The 13,850-nt window shown below is 46.9% G+C and overlaps 1 protein-coding gene across 2 annotated transcripts in view; it reads right to left on the minus strand.

Annotated features, from left to right (window-relative positions):
• The window catches only part of GLG1 (golgi glycoprotein 1), an 84,238-nt gene extending 76,796 nt beyond the window's left edge, over positions 1 to 7,442 (minus strand). For both annotated transcript variants that reach the window (XM_048316477.1, XM_048316476.1), the window contains exon 1: positions 7,099 to 7,442. In XM_048316477.1, coding sequence (XP_048172434.1) covers positions 7,099 to 7,410 — 312 coding nt within the window. In that variant the 5' untranslated portion in view covers positions 7,411 to 7,442. The remainder of the gene's footprint in view (positions 1 to 7,098) is intronic.
• Positions 7,443 to 13,850: the final 6,408 nt, after the last annotated feature.

Consider the following 13,850-nt stretch of genomic DNA (forward strand, 5'->3'; position numbering starts at 1 on the left):
CATTTATTTAAAGGAATAAAATTAAATAAACTTATGCACAAAAACTCTAAAGGCAGCACAGAGAAAAAAGACACCTCTAACTCCTGAAGGAGATTTCTCAGCTCAGAGCTGCAGACATTCAGATACCAGCGTTCCAGGACCGTTTCTATGAATGTCACCCCTGCTCAAAAGTGGAACAGGATGGGTTTTCATCTCCTGTCTTGAAAAAAGTTTGCAATTATGCCACAAGCTGGTACCCAGGGAAAGTAGGATCTCTGCTCTTCACCTAATGCACTGTGATGGATACTGATAAGCTGAACATCCAGAAAATCAAGGTATCCTACGATAACAGAAAATTATCAGCTAACAGAATTGAAAAATTTTAGTGCCATAGCAACCAACTTCACATACTTTAAAACTGAATTAGTCAGAAGATCAAAAAGAAAAAACTATTTTAAAGCAAGATTTCAAATAAAAAGGCGACTACCTAGACCTTTTATTCATCCAATTCTTTCGGGTATATTATTAGGAAGAGTAACTGCAAAGCTTTTTCCAAAGCAAGTGTGCATTTTCCAAAGACCAAATAAGCAGAATCCACTGGAAAAGTGGTGCATGCATGCAGGAAAGCTACACTACAAGGAACACCTAGTCATCTCTGTACTAGAAAACAAATACAGCACTTTATTTGCCAAGAAGAATCCTTCCTCAAAACATTCTGTTCCAACCATGACAACCCAAAGCAGCACCAGAGAGATCGCCTTTCCTCCAGTATAAGGGAGAAGAGAGTGCATGCAAAACACAACCTAGCTGTACCTGTCTCTACTGTAACAACTGACCGAGTCTTTGCTTTTCAATATATTCAGCTATTTGGCTCAGTAAATCGCCTCCCCACACACAGCTTTCTCACTGCACCCTGAGCCAAGCCCAGGCTGCACAGCCTGCATCAAACTTTATTTCTCCCCTTGTATTTCCATTCCTTTTCTCCTTGGTATGCAGAGCCACAGCAGGCCAACAGTGCCAGCCTGCTGGAGGAAGCAGACCTGTAAGATAATCTCTTTTATTGAGCCAAACATCCCAGGCCAAACTGATAGACAACAAGCTACCACAAGTACCAGCCTGCCAAGAACAGCACAGAATTAAGACCCATCCCCAAAAAAACCACAAAAGTAACTCTCTCTGATAACAAAAAGTGCAGCTAAGGATATGGACAACTGAGAAGCTATGCTCAATGTTCTGTTCACAAGACAGTAAGTCCAGGACCTGGCATGAGAGAGACCATCTTCCTCTCTATTCAGCTCACACATGTCTTCAGCCAGAAGAAAAGAGCACTTTTAAATATTGCTACATCCTGAGATGAAGCCAAAGGCTGATGCCAAAGTAACCAGCCTAAAAAAAACCCCCAAACTTGTAAAGTATATTTAGTATTTTACTTTAAGATTTAACTACAAAAGCCAGGAGGAAACTGAGCTTACACTATCCAAACACAAGGGAAAACGAGAACTTCAGAATAAAAATGCAGCTAATCTCAGTGAAGAAGCCAAGCCTCAGGAGAAAAACCTTCAGTGTTCCAGCCTTGCCTTCCTGTTGCTCATGTGTTTTTCAAAACTTAATCATCTCAATCCTTAATCCTAGGTCGAGCCACTCTCTTCTTCTTGGATAGTTCATCTTCCATTTCATGAATTTGAGAAGCAGGAGGGACTATCCTGACCACTCAAAGTAATCTGCATCTACCACAAACTGTCATAAATTCTTCATTAAACTCCATTTAAGACAGAATGGTATCTGAAAATTTCTAATTCAGATGTCACAGGCTTCAACTCAGAGTCCAGTTACAGAGCAATAATTAACTCAATCTCTCAGAATTGCAACACATTTTTCCTTTAAGTTAGCTCAACTCCAACTATATTGGTAAGAATTCCCCTTTTATTTTTCTCAGGAATGCAACAGTTCTTAAACTCCTGTGTCCTTTTCAGACTTTGAATGATCGCCAGGTCAATATCCCTTAGAAAGAAGGGAAAATGTAAGCAAAGCCCTTGGCAAGGCTTAAGGTACATCTTTCAGGTTTCTGATCATTGCCTTTAAAAAATCCCAACCCTTTGAGCGTTGATATGTGAACCAGATGATAATGCTGTAGGCACTGTAAGAGCACCACTGGAATACTAACTGCCTGCTCCTTTGCAATAGTAACGATTAGAGAACCAGAACAGCCTCCATCCCACAACCACGGATTTATCAACCCGAGAAACAGGCAGTTTCTTAAAACAGCTCTCCCTGAAGGCCAGGGAGAATGCCTGGAGATTTTGTGGAAAAAAACCCGTAACTGCTGAAAGAGATGGTCGACCCTCTCAAGAGTGTCTTCACCATCTGCATTTCCTAAGAACTAGCCTACCCTCACGCTATGTTTAATCCACAGCTCTCAATTACTTACAGCTCTGGACAGGTAACCAGTCATCTGCTGCCACAAATGACACATCTCAAAAAGGGTACTTTAAACGCCAGCCTCCACCTGTGCACGGGAAAGCTGAGAGAGACATAACAACAGGAGTACGTGCGCAAATATGACATAATGTCTTATGTCGAGTCAAAATAAAACCTTTGACCTTGAACTCAATAAATTAGGGAGATAAAAAGAGGAAAAATAAAATAAGCTACTGTGACAGATCACACTCATCTACCTCAGTGTGAGCAAAAAGCTTCAGGGAAGCCTTTACATTTCCAATCCGTTTGCCAAAAAGGTAGAAACACTACGAAACCAGGACAGGGCCTGAGCACACACAACTTTTCCTACAATTACCAAAAGAGATGAAGACTCCAATGCATTACTGTCTGGTTTATATTCTCCATCTATAATTTTAAAACAAGTCATTTCACTGACACTATTTTATCAGATCACTTAAGGAGCTCAAATACACCGAGTGCAAGGAATAAAACATTTAAATGGAAGAAATGTGACAGTTCCCAGCCCATCAAATGGTACATGCTCCCTAGTCCATTAAGTCACATCAAATGAATTTCCTGGCCTTTTACACCGACTACAATCCTGAAATAACAGGAAAAATACTATTCTTGAAATACACAGCTGTCACGATAACTTGTTTTCTTCTCAATCCAATCCTCAACACTGAGAGAGCCCTATTCTTTCCAGAAGGCAGCGCATTCAGGCTCAATTACACTGTCTTTGCTATAAAGGTGCTACCAAAGAAACAGAACCATTCAGGATGAAGAAAGTAGCAGGAGGCCAAAACTTTGATCTCTAATCCCAGGTTAACCACAATCATTTGATCTTAGAAAAAATACTTAGCCTATAATGCATTAGCATTACACAGAACAATATAATGCTTTAAATATTGCACAGTCTTTGCAAGCAAAGCTCAACAATTATGGTATCAAATTCACTCACCAATTAACCAGATGTAATATAGGTTTTAACTGTAAAATTATGCTCCACTAGTAAACCAGATAAGAGAACCACACTGGTTAAGATTATTTTCATCCCTTTTAATGCTTCCCACCTCAAACTCAACAACTCACTCATGCTTCAAATGCAAATCATCATTAATCAAGCAAAAATCGTTACCTAGAAAATATATTAATATTTCATGGGTTTATTTATACTTTAACCACCATGCAAATCACTTTAGCAGGAAGCCCACAAAAGAAGGGTTTAAAGGCTACAGCCTATGTTCAGTGAAATGCAAGCTCTGAAGTCTTTCCAGAAACAGGCTCGCAACCTGAATCCTTTCAGGAAAAAAGCACTTTGGAACATGGTCTTTACAAATATAAATACACTCGACCCCATTCTACTGTTTTTATATCATCACATAGTATTCGGTGAATAATAATTAAAATCTTGATGACAAAATTTAAGTCACTCAAAACTGCAATATATCCAGTGCACGAATACTTCTAACTAGAAAGAAGTTAATTCATCTGCAAAACACACCAAAAAAATGTGGTTTATTCTATTTTCTGATTATGGCCAAAAATGTTTAAGATGAGTAGCTCTAACCATGACCATTTCCTTCTCCAATCAAGGAGCATCCTTCCCATCCTTCTACTACAAAAGGAAAGAGGACTCTGCACTACATTAATTAAACATTTCTTTGACTCAGTGGAAAAATAAGTGGTAAAAAGTATTTGATATCGGTCTGGGGATCTGACTACTTTTTCTTCAAGAATTCTAAAAGTACACCGTGCTTAAATAACTCTTTTGATAATACTTTAAATTGACAGTCTACAAATGATCGCTCAAAACCAAAATTTAACATTTACTATTTGGGGGTTCGGTTTGGGTGGGTTTTTTCATTTGTGTAGGGTTTTGGGTATGGAGTTTGGGGGATTTTTTAATATTTTCTTTGTGTCACACCATTCTTTACTGAATATTTGTGTTAAACTACTTCTTTCAACATTTGCCTTACGAGTTGGGCTCCTGTACCAGTCAACCAGCAACTCAACACTCCTGTTCCTTTAGATTCAGAACTACCCAATGAAAGCAAGGGATGATGTACTTTAAAGTCATGCACACCTAGAAAACAGCAGATACTGAAACCATGCGATTGCATTCACACTGACTAATGAAACAAGCACACCTTCTCTTTTCTCTATATTTTACGGACTCAAAAGGAACGTTTCAAGTAGTTGTTTCTCCTGGTTATTCATATTTAGAAGTGTCCTAGCTTACCTACATCACATTAAGAAAGATCAATGGACAATCCTAATAGTAACACTCCCAGTTTCAAAATGAACTTTTCTCCACTTTAGAGAAATTTCTTATGAGAAAAGTAAGATTACCTTAAACACCTATAGAAAAAAGGCTGCTTCTGGAGCCTAACTGCATCTAAAAATCTTACCTGCTACTTGCAGCAGTGTCCACACACTGTCCTCACTGACAGTATCACACACAAAACAACTCCCCCAAATATCCATTTACTATAGCCTGACTGGTTTTAAGTGGGCTGTATGACTCAGACTAGATCCTCACCCATTTTAAAATGTAATTGACACTTTTCTGGTATCATCCAAACAAGCAGTCAGATGCTCTAAAGTCAAAAGTAAAAGTTATATCAACAACAGCCAATACGTCACTTATTTCCTCCGCTGTCACCTCCAACGCAAAGGAAACGCCTGAGACAACATCTGACCCCGTTCCCTATCAGCTGAAATGCTACCCAGTGTTTACAACTCATGACTTTTATTCAAAATCTAAATATCAAGTGTTAAACAGTATGGCTACACAGAAGTTAGCTATTTTAATTAGTTTCTCAGCGCAGCACTCTGTGAAGTCATTTTTACGTCAGGATGCAGCCCATCACATCAGTGTTACTGGGGGCAAACCATTGAGGGTTAAGACCAGCTGACAGTGCTCTTTCCAGGGTAACAGACAAATAAGGGCAAGGCTGCAGAGCGGCACCTTCAGAGAGAAAACTCAATCCAAAAGAGCCCTGAGATGTCCTGTCGATGCCTGGAATGTCACCCAGGAAAAGATTCACCTTCAGCACTGGGCATCAGGCAGCACTACAGCTAGACAAGATCAACAGCCAGCAAACTACTGACATCAAGGCAGGCTTAGGAATAGGAAAAGGAAAACCACAAGCAGACAACATTCATAGAGTGGAGTTCTCAGGAGATATGCAGAGCCAACATAAAGGTTTGTACTCGCTGAAAATAAAGCATGATAGCATTCCTTCATCTTCGATTTGATATTTTCCCTCTCCCTGCACAGCCCTGGGTCCCAGCCCTGCACTCACCCTCTTCTGTGCTTTAACTCAGAAAAATGACAAAACTATTCCAGCAGAAAACCGATAAATTAGACCACAAAAGGGTTTACCTTGCTAAAATGGCAGAAAACCAACAAGCACTGGAACTATGAAAAAAGTAGGGAGGGGCTATGCTACTGGAAAGAAAGGAACAACAAGAGCTTGCTTTTTTGGCAGGCTGGCAGCTTGTGAGCCACTGCTTGTGAGGTCAGCTTCCGAAATCCTCTCGGATAGGATGCCTCCCTGCAAGGGGGCCAAAAGATCCCAGACAGGTGAAAGAAACAGCAAGGGGCAAGTTATTCATAAAGCATATTATCAGAGCGTTTCATAACTGTGACAGATGTTGCAGTAGGACTCATTTAAAACACCTACCACGAGGGTCTTACTAACTACCCCCCAAAATTAAAACGTGAAGTTAGATAAAAATCTAAATTAGCTTTGCATTTTAAGCCAGAAGTAATCACTGACACTTACTGGTTCAAGACTCCCCTCGGTCAAAGTAACCATTGTCACTGCCATCTGCTGTCCCCATAATAAGGGATGAGAAACGAGCCCAGGTTTTTCCTAATTGCATTCCCAACTGGGCAAAACACCATTAAAACTGACCCAGCCTAGCATTCCTGCACTTCACAGCAGAGAAGCCAAGGATTACACAGACCTCAAGACCAGAACAGCTCACCAAAGGCACGTCCCCCAAAGGCTGCTTCAAACTGAGCCCAGGAATGAATGAAAGGATGGAGCTGGAAGACTCGAAGGTGGCAACTCAGTTTTTTCTCGAGCTGGACTTAAAGCCGCGCACGACAAATGTTTGGGAACAACACAGGCTGCCCCGTTAACCTCCCAATAAAGTCACCCAGGTCTAATGATTGTATATCGAGTTTCACACACACACAGCCAAGGACTGGAAACCAGCCGCCTCTACAACCGAGTTCTAGGCGAAGGTGGGAACCTGAACGTGAAAAAAACCTCCTCAGGTCACTGCTGCTACGAGCACGGCGCCTTCACTCAGCACTACGCGGGCTGGGCTCTCCCAGACCTCTGGAAACGAATAACCCCGCAAGGCACCAGAGCCAGAACACAAAGCCATCCCTCCGAGAGCTCTGCCAGCCCGGAGGGCGCTGCGCGGGCGGCAGCGCGGAGCCCCGAGCTGCAGATGAAGAGGAGCTGCTCTCCGGAGCCCTCACATCCACCCCGCAGCTAGCTCGCTCCTCTCACGGAGCTCCGCAGCGCAAACTCCGATTTTTAAAACACAAACCATGAGGGAAACGCGGGGCGGCGGCACGGCGGGGCGCGGGCGGCGCGGACCCCGCTCTTTGTTCGCAGCCGCGGGCAGGCCCGGCCCGGCCCCGGGCCCGACCCTCACCTCGCGGACGTCCTGCAGGCACTCGAGCACGGCGAGGTTGTTGGCCCAGCTGTGCTTGGAGCAGAGCCGCACCACGTCCTCCCGGCACACCGCCTCCTCCGACAGCTTCCACCCGCTGCCCGACCCGCCGCCGCGGGCACTCCGCGGGACGGCCGCGCCCGGCCCCACCGGCTGCCCCGGTCCGGGCGGGGCACCGCCGGCACCCGCAAGGCCGACAGCAGGGCTGGGCGCCGCCGGCCGCGCCGCTAGCGCCAGCAGCAGGAGCAGCGCCGGGCCCGGGCAGCGGCTCCGGACACGTCCGCACGGCGCCATCTTGTATCCGCCACCTCCGGCGTCTGCCCGCCCGCCCCGCGGCACGCACGGCGTATGCAAATCAGCGCTTCCGTGACGTCACCCCAGCGGGACACGCCCCTCTCCCGGTGAGGGGGCGTGGCCTAGCCTGGCCCCTCCTTCAGCACGCGCCCTGGCCCCGCCCCGACCGTTGTCGCCTCAGGCGGGCGAGGCGCCGCTTCGGGAGGACGAAGAGCAACCTCCGGGGCCACCGCGGCTTGACGGCCCCGCCGACCCCCGCCGCCCCTCAGGGCTCCCGCACCCCCTTAGCGGCCCCGCAGCCCTTCGGCGGTTCCGCAGCCTTTCAGGGGACCCCGCCACCCTTCAGCGGTCCCGCACTCCCTCAGCCGCCCCCCAGGCCCTCAGCGGTTACCGCAGCCTCTCAACGGCCCCCGGAGCCCCTCAGCGGCCTCCGCGGCCCCACAGCCACGCAGGGCAACACTGGGGAGCCAGCGCCGGTGCCGGGGACGCGAGGAGCCGAGCCTGGGCGTGCTCAGCCCGCTGGGAAGGCGGCAGCCGGTCCCTCGCCTCCCTCAGCAGCTGTAGTCAGTTTTTGCCCGAAATCTCTCATTTCCCACTCACACCTCAGCTGCCCCAGCGACTGAGGAGGTAGGAGACGTAATGGGGAAACTGAGCTTTGCGGCTAACGAGCGGGATGACGAAAAACATCTACTGAAGAAGGAAGAAAAGATACAGAGATACAAAGAAAAATTGCAGAAGAACGAAGAGAAAATGCAGGCGATCAAAGAAAAAATTAAGAACACTGAAGAAGAAATGCAGGATATCAAAGAAAAAATACAGAAGAATGAAATAAAAATACAGGAGTACAAAGAAAAAATAGAGAAGATCAAGGAAAATATACGGAAGAACGAAATGAAAATAGAGATGAAGAAACAAAGACTAGACGAGATTGAAGGAAAAAAACAGAAGAATGAAATACAAAAAGAGAATGTAACAAAAATATGGACGAACAAAGACAAAATACAGGAGATCAAAGAAAAAATACGTAAGAACAAAGAAAAAATACAGCAAAACAAATTAAAAGTACCAAAGAATGAAGAAAAAATAGAGAAGAATGAAGTAAAAAAAGAGAGTGAAATAAAAATACGTAACCACGAAGAAAAAGTACAGGACATCAACAAAAAAATACAGAGCATCAAAGAAAAAATACAGGAGATCCGAGAAGAAATGCAGAAGAACAAACAAAAGCCACGGGAAACCAAAGAAAAAATACTAAAGAATGAAGGAAAAATACAGAAGAACAAAGGGAAACTACAGTGAAAACAGGAACTTGACTGGCTGCTAAAAACACCCAAAATCTTTAATAAAATGCTGACATTCAAATTTCTTGCTGTCATTTCTCCATGCTAAGTGCCAAATTATCAGCTGGCTTGATCTTCTGCCTATATATGGATGCTCTCCTGGCCCCTCCTGGGCAGGATGCTGGGCCGGCTGCAGGGGATGGGGTAAATCCAAGAGCCTGCACTAGGGGGGCGCAGCCCTGGGGTAGCTGCAGGGAGCAGAGAGCTGAACAAGGGCAGAAAAATCACATTTTGGGGGTGCCATGAGACGGCTCATTTTCGAGTTTGATGCATTGGCTGCACCTCCTGTGCTGTCAGTGCCAGACACTCTGTTTTGGGGGCTGGGATTTGGGATGTCACGCTTCATAGTGGCTCCAGGCTTTGTCCATGGGAATGGAGAGAAATAGGCTGTAGGCGTGATCTGGTCTCCAAAGTAGGATCTACAATGGCTGATCTCATTGTCGATGGGATCTACAAGTTCCTCCTAAGGCAATAAGGGGGGTTGGATGCTGAATTTGGTGATGGATCATCTAAAAGCGGTGTTTGCAACCACACAGCCCGCCTCGGAGCAGCATTTTGGGGATGCTGCAGCCCACTCTGCCCCAGCAGCCAGACCCAAACTTTCACAGTAAAAGAGTACCTGTCCAGGTGTTGGGGCAGTGGCAGCAGTGGGACACGAGCTCAGCAACTACGGCTCTTCAGATGTCCCACCAGGATCTCACCAGGCCAGCTCACAGCACCCTCCAAGGATGGGTTTGCCCCCAAATCTCAGATTTGCTTCTAACAGCAGATGGAAATGGGGGACAGGGAGAATCTCACCTCAATTCCTCTGCCTCGTTGACTCCAGGAGCAGTTTTCCCAGTACAAGCTGGCATCAAGCCAAAGTCAGAAGCTTTTGCCTGCATGCCAGGGTGCTCCATGGGTGTGCCCTGGCTCCCCGAGCCAGAGCGAAGCAGAGCGAGCGGTAGGGCTGCTCCCTTCCTGCCCCAGGCTGCCTTGTCCTGCTCGGGAGAAACCTTTCTCTTGAGAACGCCACTGACTGTCTTACCCAGTCCAGGAGCTACCAGTGGACCTTGAGCCCAGTGCAGCCACCAACCCGAAGCCACCTCATCCAGGTGAAGGCAGGAGAGGGAGGGGCAAAGTCTCCCTTGCCTCTTGTATTTCAATGTCACACTGGGACACAGTGCTTGGGAAAATGGCTTTGTGCTGGCATCCAGGGGCTGCGCAGCTGGGAACACTTGAAAACAAAAGCCAGCAAAATCCAGCCCGTGCTTGGCAGCCTATTTGGTCTAGTGAGAATTATTTGAAGAGTTAGCCCAGTGCAAGAGCTGCCTCTGCTCCTCCATCTGTCGTAGGATGAGGACAGAAGGGAGCAGTGGAGCTAGGTTACAGCTCACTTCTTCCCACACCTTTGGGAGATCTCCAGAGACTCATTTTTTGCTCAAGGAACACCTTCTCCCAGCCTTGGATTTTACCATCCTCTGTTGTCCACTGTTCAACAGGCATTTCATAAAAGACCGCTATGCTCACCATGCCCACACAGTGAGTTAAACAAGGAGGAGGCTTTTCTTTGGGCACAGTGACATCTCTGCCCATGCGATAACCCCAGTGGCTCCCTCCAACTACAGCCCCTCTCCTTTGGCAGGAATTCCCTTATTGCCTCATTTTAAGCATTTTATCAACAAGGCTAAATGTCACCCGCTGGATGCTGCATTATGTGCTTCCAGATCCCTGCTTTTGTAGTAGGTAGCACTTTTCAGTCTCATCACCTCAAGTAACAAACCCCATTTATATGGCCCCCAGCTCTGCAGAGCGAGGCCGAGGTGAGCTGAGTTGCTGGGACACCTCTCACTCCTTCCCAGCAGTGTCCTTGCTCTCCAGCTCACCAGGGAGAACAAAAGTTCTTCCTCGGTCCATGCAGAGGAGCTGCTCCAATTTTTAATTGGATACAGACTGCTTGCTCCCATGTGGCAGCTCCGAATCCCAGCTTAGCCTCCACGCAGTGCCCTGAGGCCCTCTCCCTTGCATGCAGCCTGGCTCAGCTGCCTCCCTCCAAAGCTTTGCATCCCCCAAAACTTCAGCACTGCCTTTCCCAGTGAATGATCCTCTCCACCAACAAATCCTGCTGCAGATAATCGAGTTGAGCTGCCATTCAGTGCTATTTCTTGCTGGCTAAGGCAACAACACTAGCCTGGTATTTCGTGGTTTATTTGCATGACACTCACAGGTTCCGCCCCACTCTGTTTCAGGTTTTCTTGTAGGTCAGAGTCCTGCAGTGCTGCTGCTCATCCACATTTGGGAAAAAACAGAAGACCAAGAAATACTCAACTTCCAAGGCAGCTGTGGACAAAGAGAAGACAATATTTCAGCTACAACCCTGTGAGTGTTGAGCACAAGGGGAGCTTTGTGCCTCTCAGGCACAAAGTTTCAGCCTGATGTGACCTTTGTTTGTCCCCCAAAGAGTGATGCTGTTGACACATCTTTGCCTCACAAACCCTTGGAAGCCCCAGGCCATAACTGCAGAGACTATTGCCCCCCATACTGATGCAGATCTGTGTTGCAGTTAGCAACTTTCCTTTACAAAAAAAGATATGGGCAATTTTCCAGCCCTTCCTCCAACCTGCCGCAATTCTTTCCCAATCCCACTTAATGCTTTCCCAAGCACTCACTGCTGCTGCCAGCTTGACGCCATTGGAAGCGCAGGGGGCTTGCTCCCCCTTCTGCGACCTCTGCCGCTAGCGGAAGCACCAAATTGGACTTGATGCAAGACCAAAGCCCCTGGACCCTCAAATTAATTATGCTTCACAGGGTGGGATAATCACTGAAATTAGTTTGAGACATTTCTTTTCTCTTGACCAGCGCATGCTGGAGAGAGCCTGTTACCTGTAAAGTTTGTCCCAAGGATTAGATAAGCTTTCTAGGGCATAGATCCCCAAATTCCTCTTTTTTTTGCACTTAGAGGCACTATTTTCACAGAATCACAGAATATGCTGAGTTGGAAGGGACCCACAAGGTTCAAGTCCAAGTCTTAGGCCTGCACAGCACCATCCCCAAGAGTCCCACTATGTGCCTGAGACCATTGTCCAAATGCTTCTTGAACTCTGTCACTCTTGGCGATGTGACCACTTCCCTTGGGGAGCCTGTTCCATTGCCAATCACCCTCTGGGTGAAGAACATTTTTCTGATATCCAACTTATACCTCCCCTGAAACAAGTTCAGGCCATTTGCTTGGGTCCTGTCACTGGTCACCACAGAGAAGAGATCAGTGACTGCCTCTTCTCTTCCCCTCATGAGGAAGTTGCAACTGCAATGAGGTTTCCCCCCAGTCTACTCCAGGCTGAACAGACCAAGTGACCTCAGCCACTCCTCATATGGCTTCCCCTCAAGGCCCTTCACCCTCTTCATTACCCTCCTTTGGACACTCTCTAACAGCTTAATATCTTTTTTATATTGCAGTGAGCAAAACTGCACACGGGACTCAAAGTGAGACTGCAGCAGTGCAGAGCAGAGCAGAACAATCCCATCCCTCAACTGGATGATGACGCTGTGGCTGATGCACCCCAGGACAGTTTCCCCTGGGCCCGCAGAACCCACTGCTCTGGCTGCCATCTGAGCACAGCCCACCTCTTTCTGCAAAGAGAAGTAACGTGAGCAGGAGGCATTTTTGCCTCCTCAGCAGTATGTCTAAATATCTTTAACTATGATAAAAGCAAATAAACAATGATAAATATCATTATCTTAGGTGAGGGAGGCTGTTGATATCAACATGCCTGACTTTGCAGGCTCACAGGGGACAAGAGCAGCTCGGGCCAAGGGCAGTCCTGCTGCTGAGGCACTGTGACCCCCTCTGCTCAATTTTCCAGGTGACTCTGCAAGGCTGAGAGATGCAGTTGGACTCAAAGAGCATTCTGAGCACTCAGCAGATGGAAAAAGCCTTCATGGAAGGCTTTAAAAACTTGCTAATAGAAACTTAAAAGTGGCACCTCAGCAAGGGAAACCGTGCTGGTCTCTTCCAATCTCTCTCAACAGTGAAATCTGTTCTTTCACATTTACTTGTTCTGGCATTCACTGAAAATCAAATCCCACAGAAAACAAGATTTTGCTTGCTCCTTCCTTTGTTTCCCTTTCCTTCTTCCTCCCTGAACTGCTTTTTCCCCATATTCTCTCTCCTTCACAAACCAGCAGAAAGGTGGGTCTGTTAAGGAATTTACTGCCTTGGTAGAAAATCTGCAAATCTACAGAAGCAGAAAATCTTGTCACGACTCCTCACAAACGGAAAAGGAGAACTAAATGAAATCCCACTGGGATGCTCTGGCTACCTCAGTGTAACAAGGTTCAGCTTAAACTGCTTGTTTCACTTGCTACATTGTCTGGTTTTAATCCAATTTGATTTGGAACAAAAAGTAGTTGCTTTTCTGCCCTCCAAGAAGCAGCGGGTATAGCCAGAGCCTAGCAAAGCACTGGCCCATCCTGCCTCGTGTGCACACACACCGAGTTGTACTCATTTATTAGCTCACACTTTGTAGATGACCTTTTCTCATCTGCAACATTTTTGATTATTTGTCAAAATCTCACCAGAGTCCCTTCAACAGCTAAAGCACCAGGGTAGGTGCTATGGCAGCAAAGCTCCCGTGATGTGGAGGCTTGGAGCTGGCTGCTTCCTCACCCTAGGGATTGCCACGGTCCAACACCAGATCATCCCTGTTAGAGGGAGATGAGGAGGGCAGCCCTTCTCGGAAAGGATGGCTCTCCAACTCCAGCTTCCCCTTCCCCACCAGCCACCCCCCAAAACCACACCTCCGCAGGGAGCAGTAGGGGCTGGATTGTTGCCAGCCAAGCAGCCACCACAGCCAGCTCTGGCCAGCACTGCACTGTCCCCCAGGCCTGCTTTTACAGGAATTAAAATTTAAAAAGGTACTGCCCCTGCAATAGCCTGGAGAAAAAAATTTAAAAATGCCCATACACAGCTAAGAGCAGGGCCCTATCTGCAGGAGCCGCAGCACTGCCTGGCTTTACCTATCGCCTCACACCAGATTTACTACAGGAATTGCCAAGGGGCCACCCTGCTCCACAATAACAAAATCTTCCCAGAGACAGAGGCAGAAATAGCCACAGAGTGGC

Source organism: Corvus hawaiiensis, chromosome 12, assembly GCF_020740725.1.
Source record: "Corvus hawaiiensis isolate bCorHaw1 chromosome 12, bCorHaw1.pri.cur, whole genome shotgun sequence".
Lineage (NCBI taxonomy): Eukaryota > Metazoa > Chordata > Aves > Passeriformes > Corvidae > Corvus > Corvus hawaiiensis.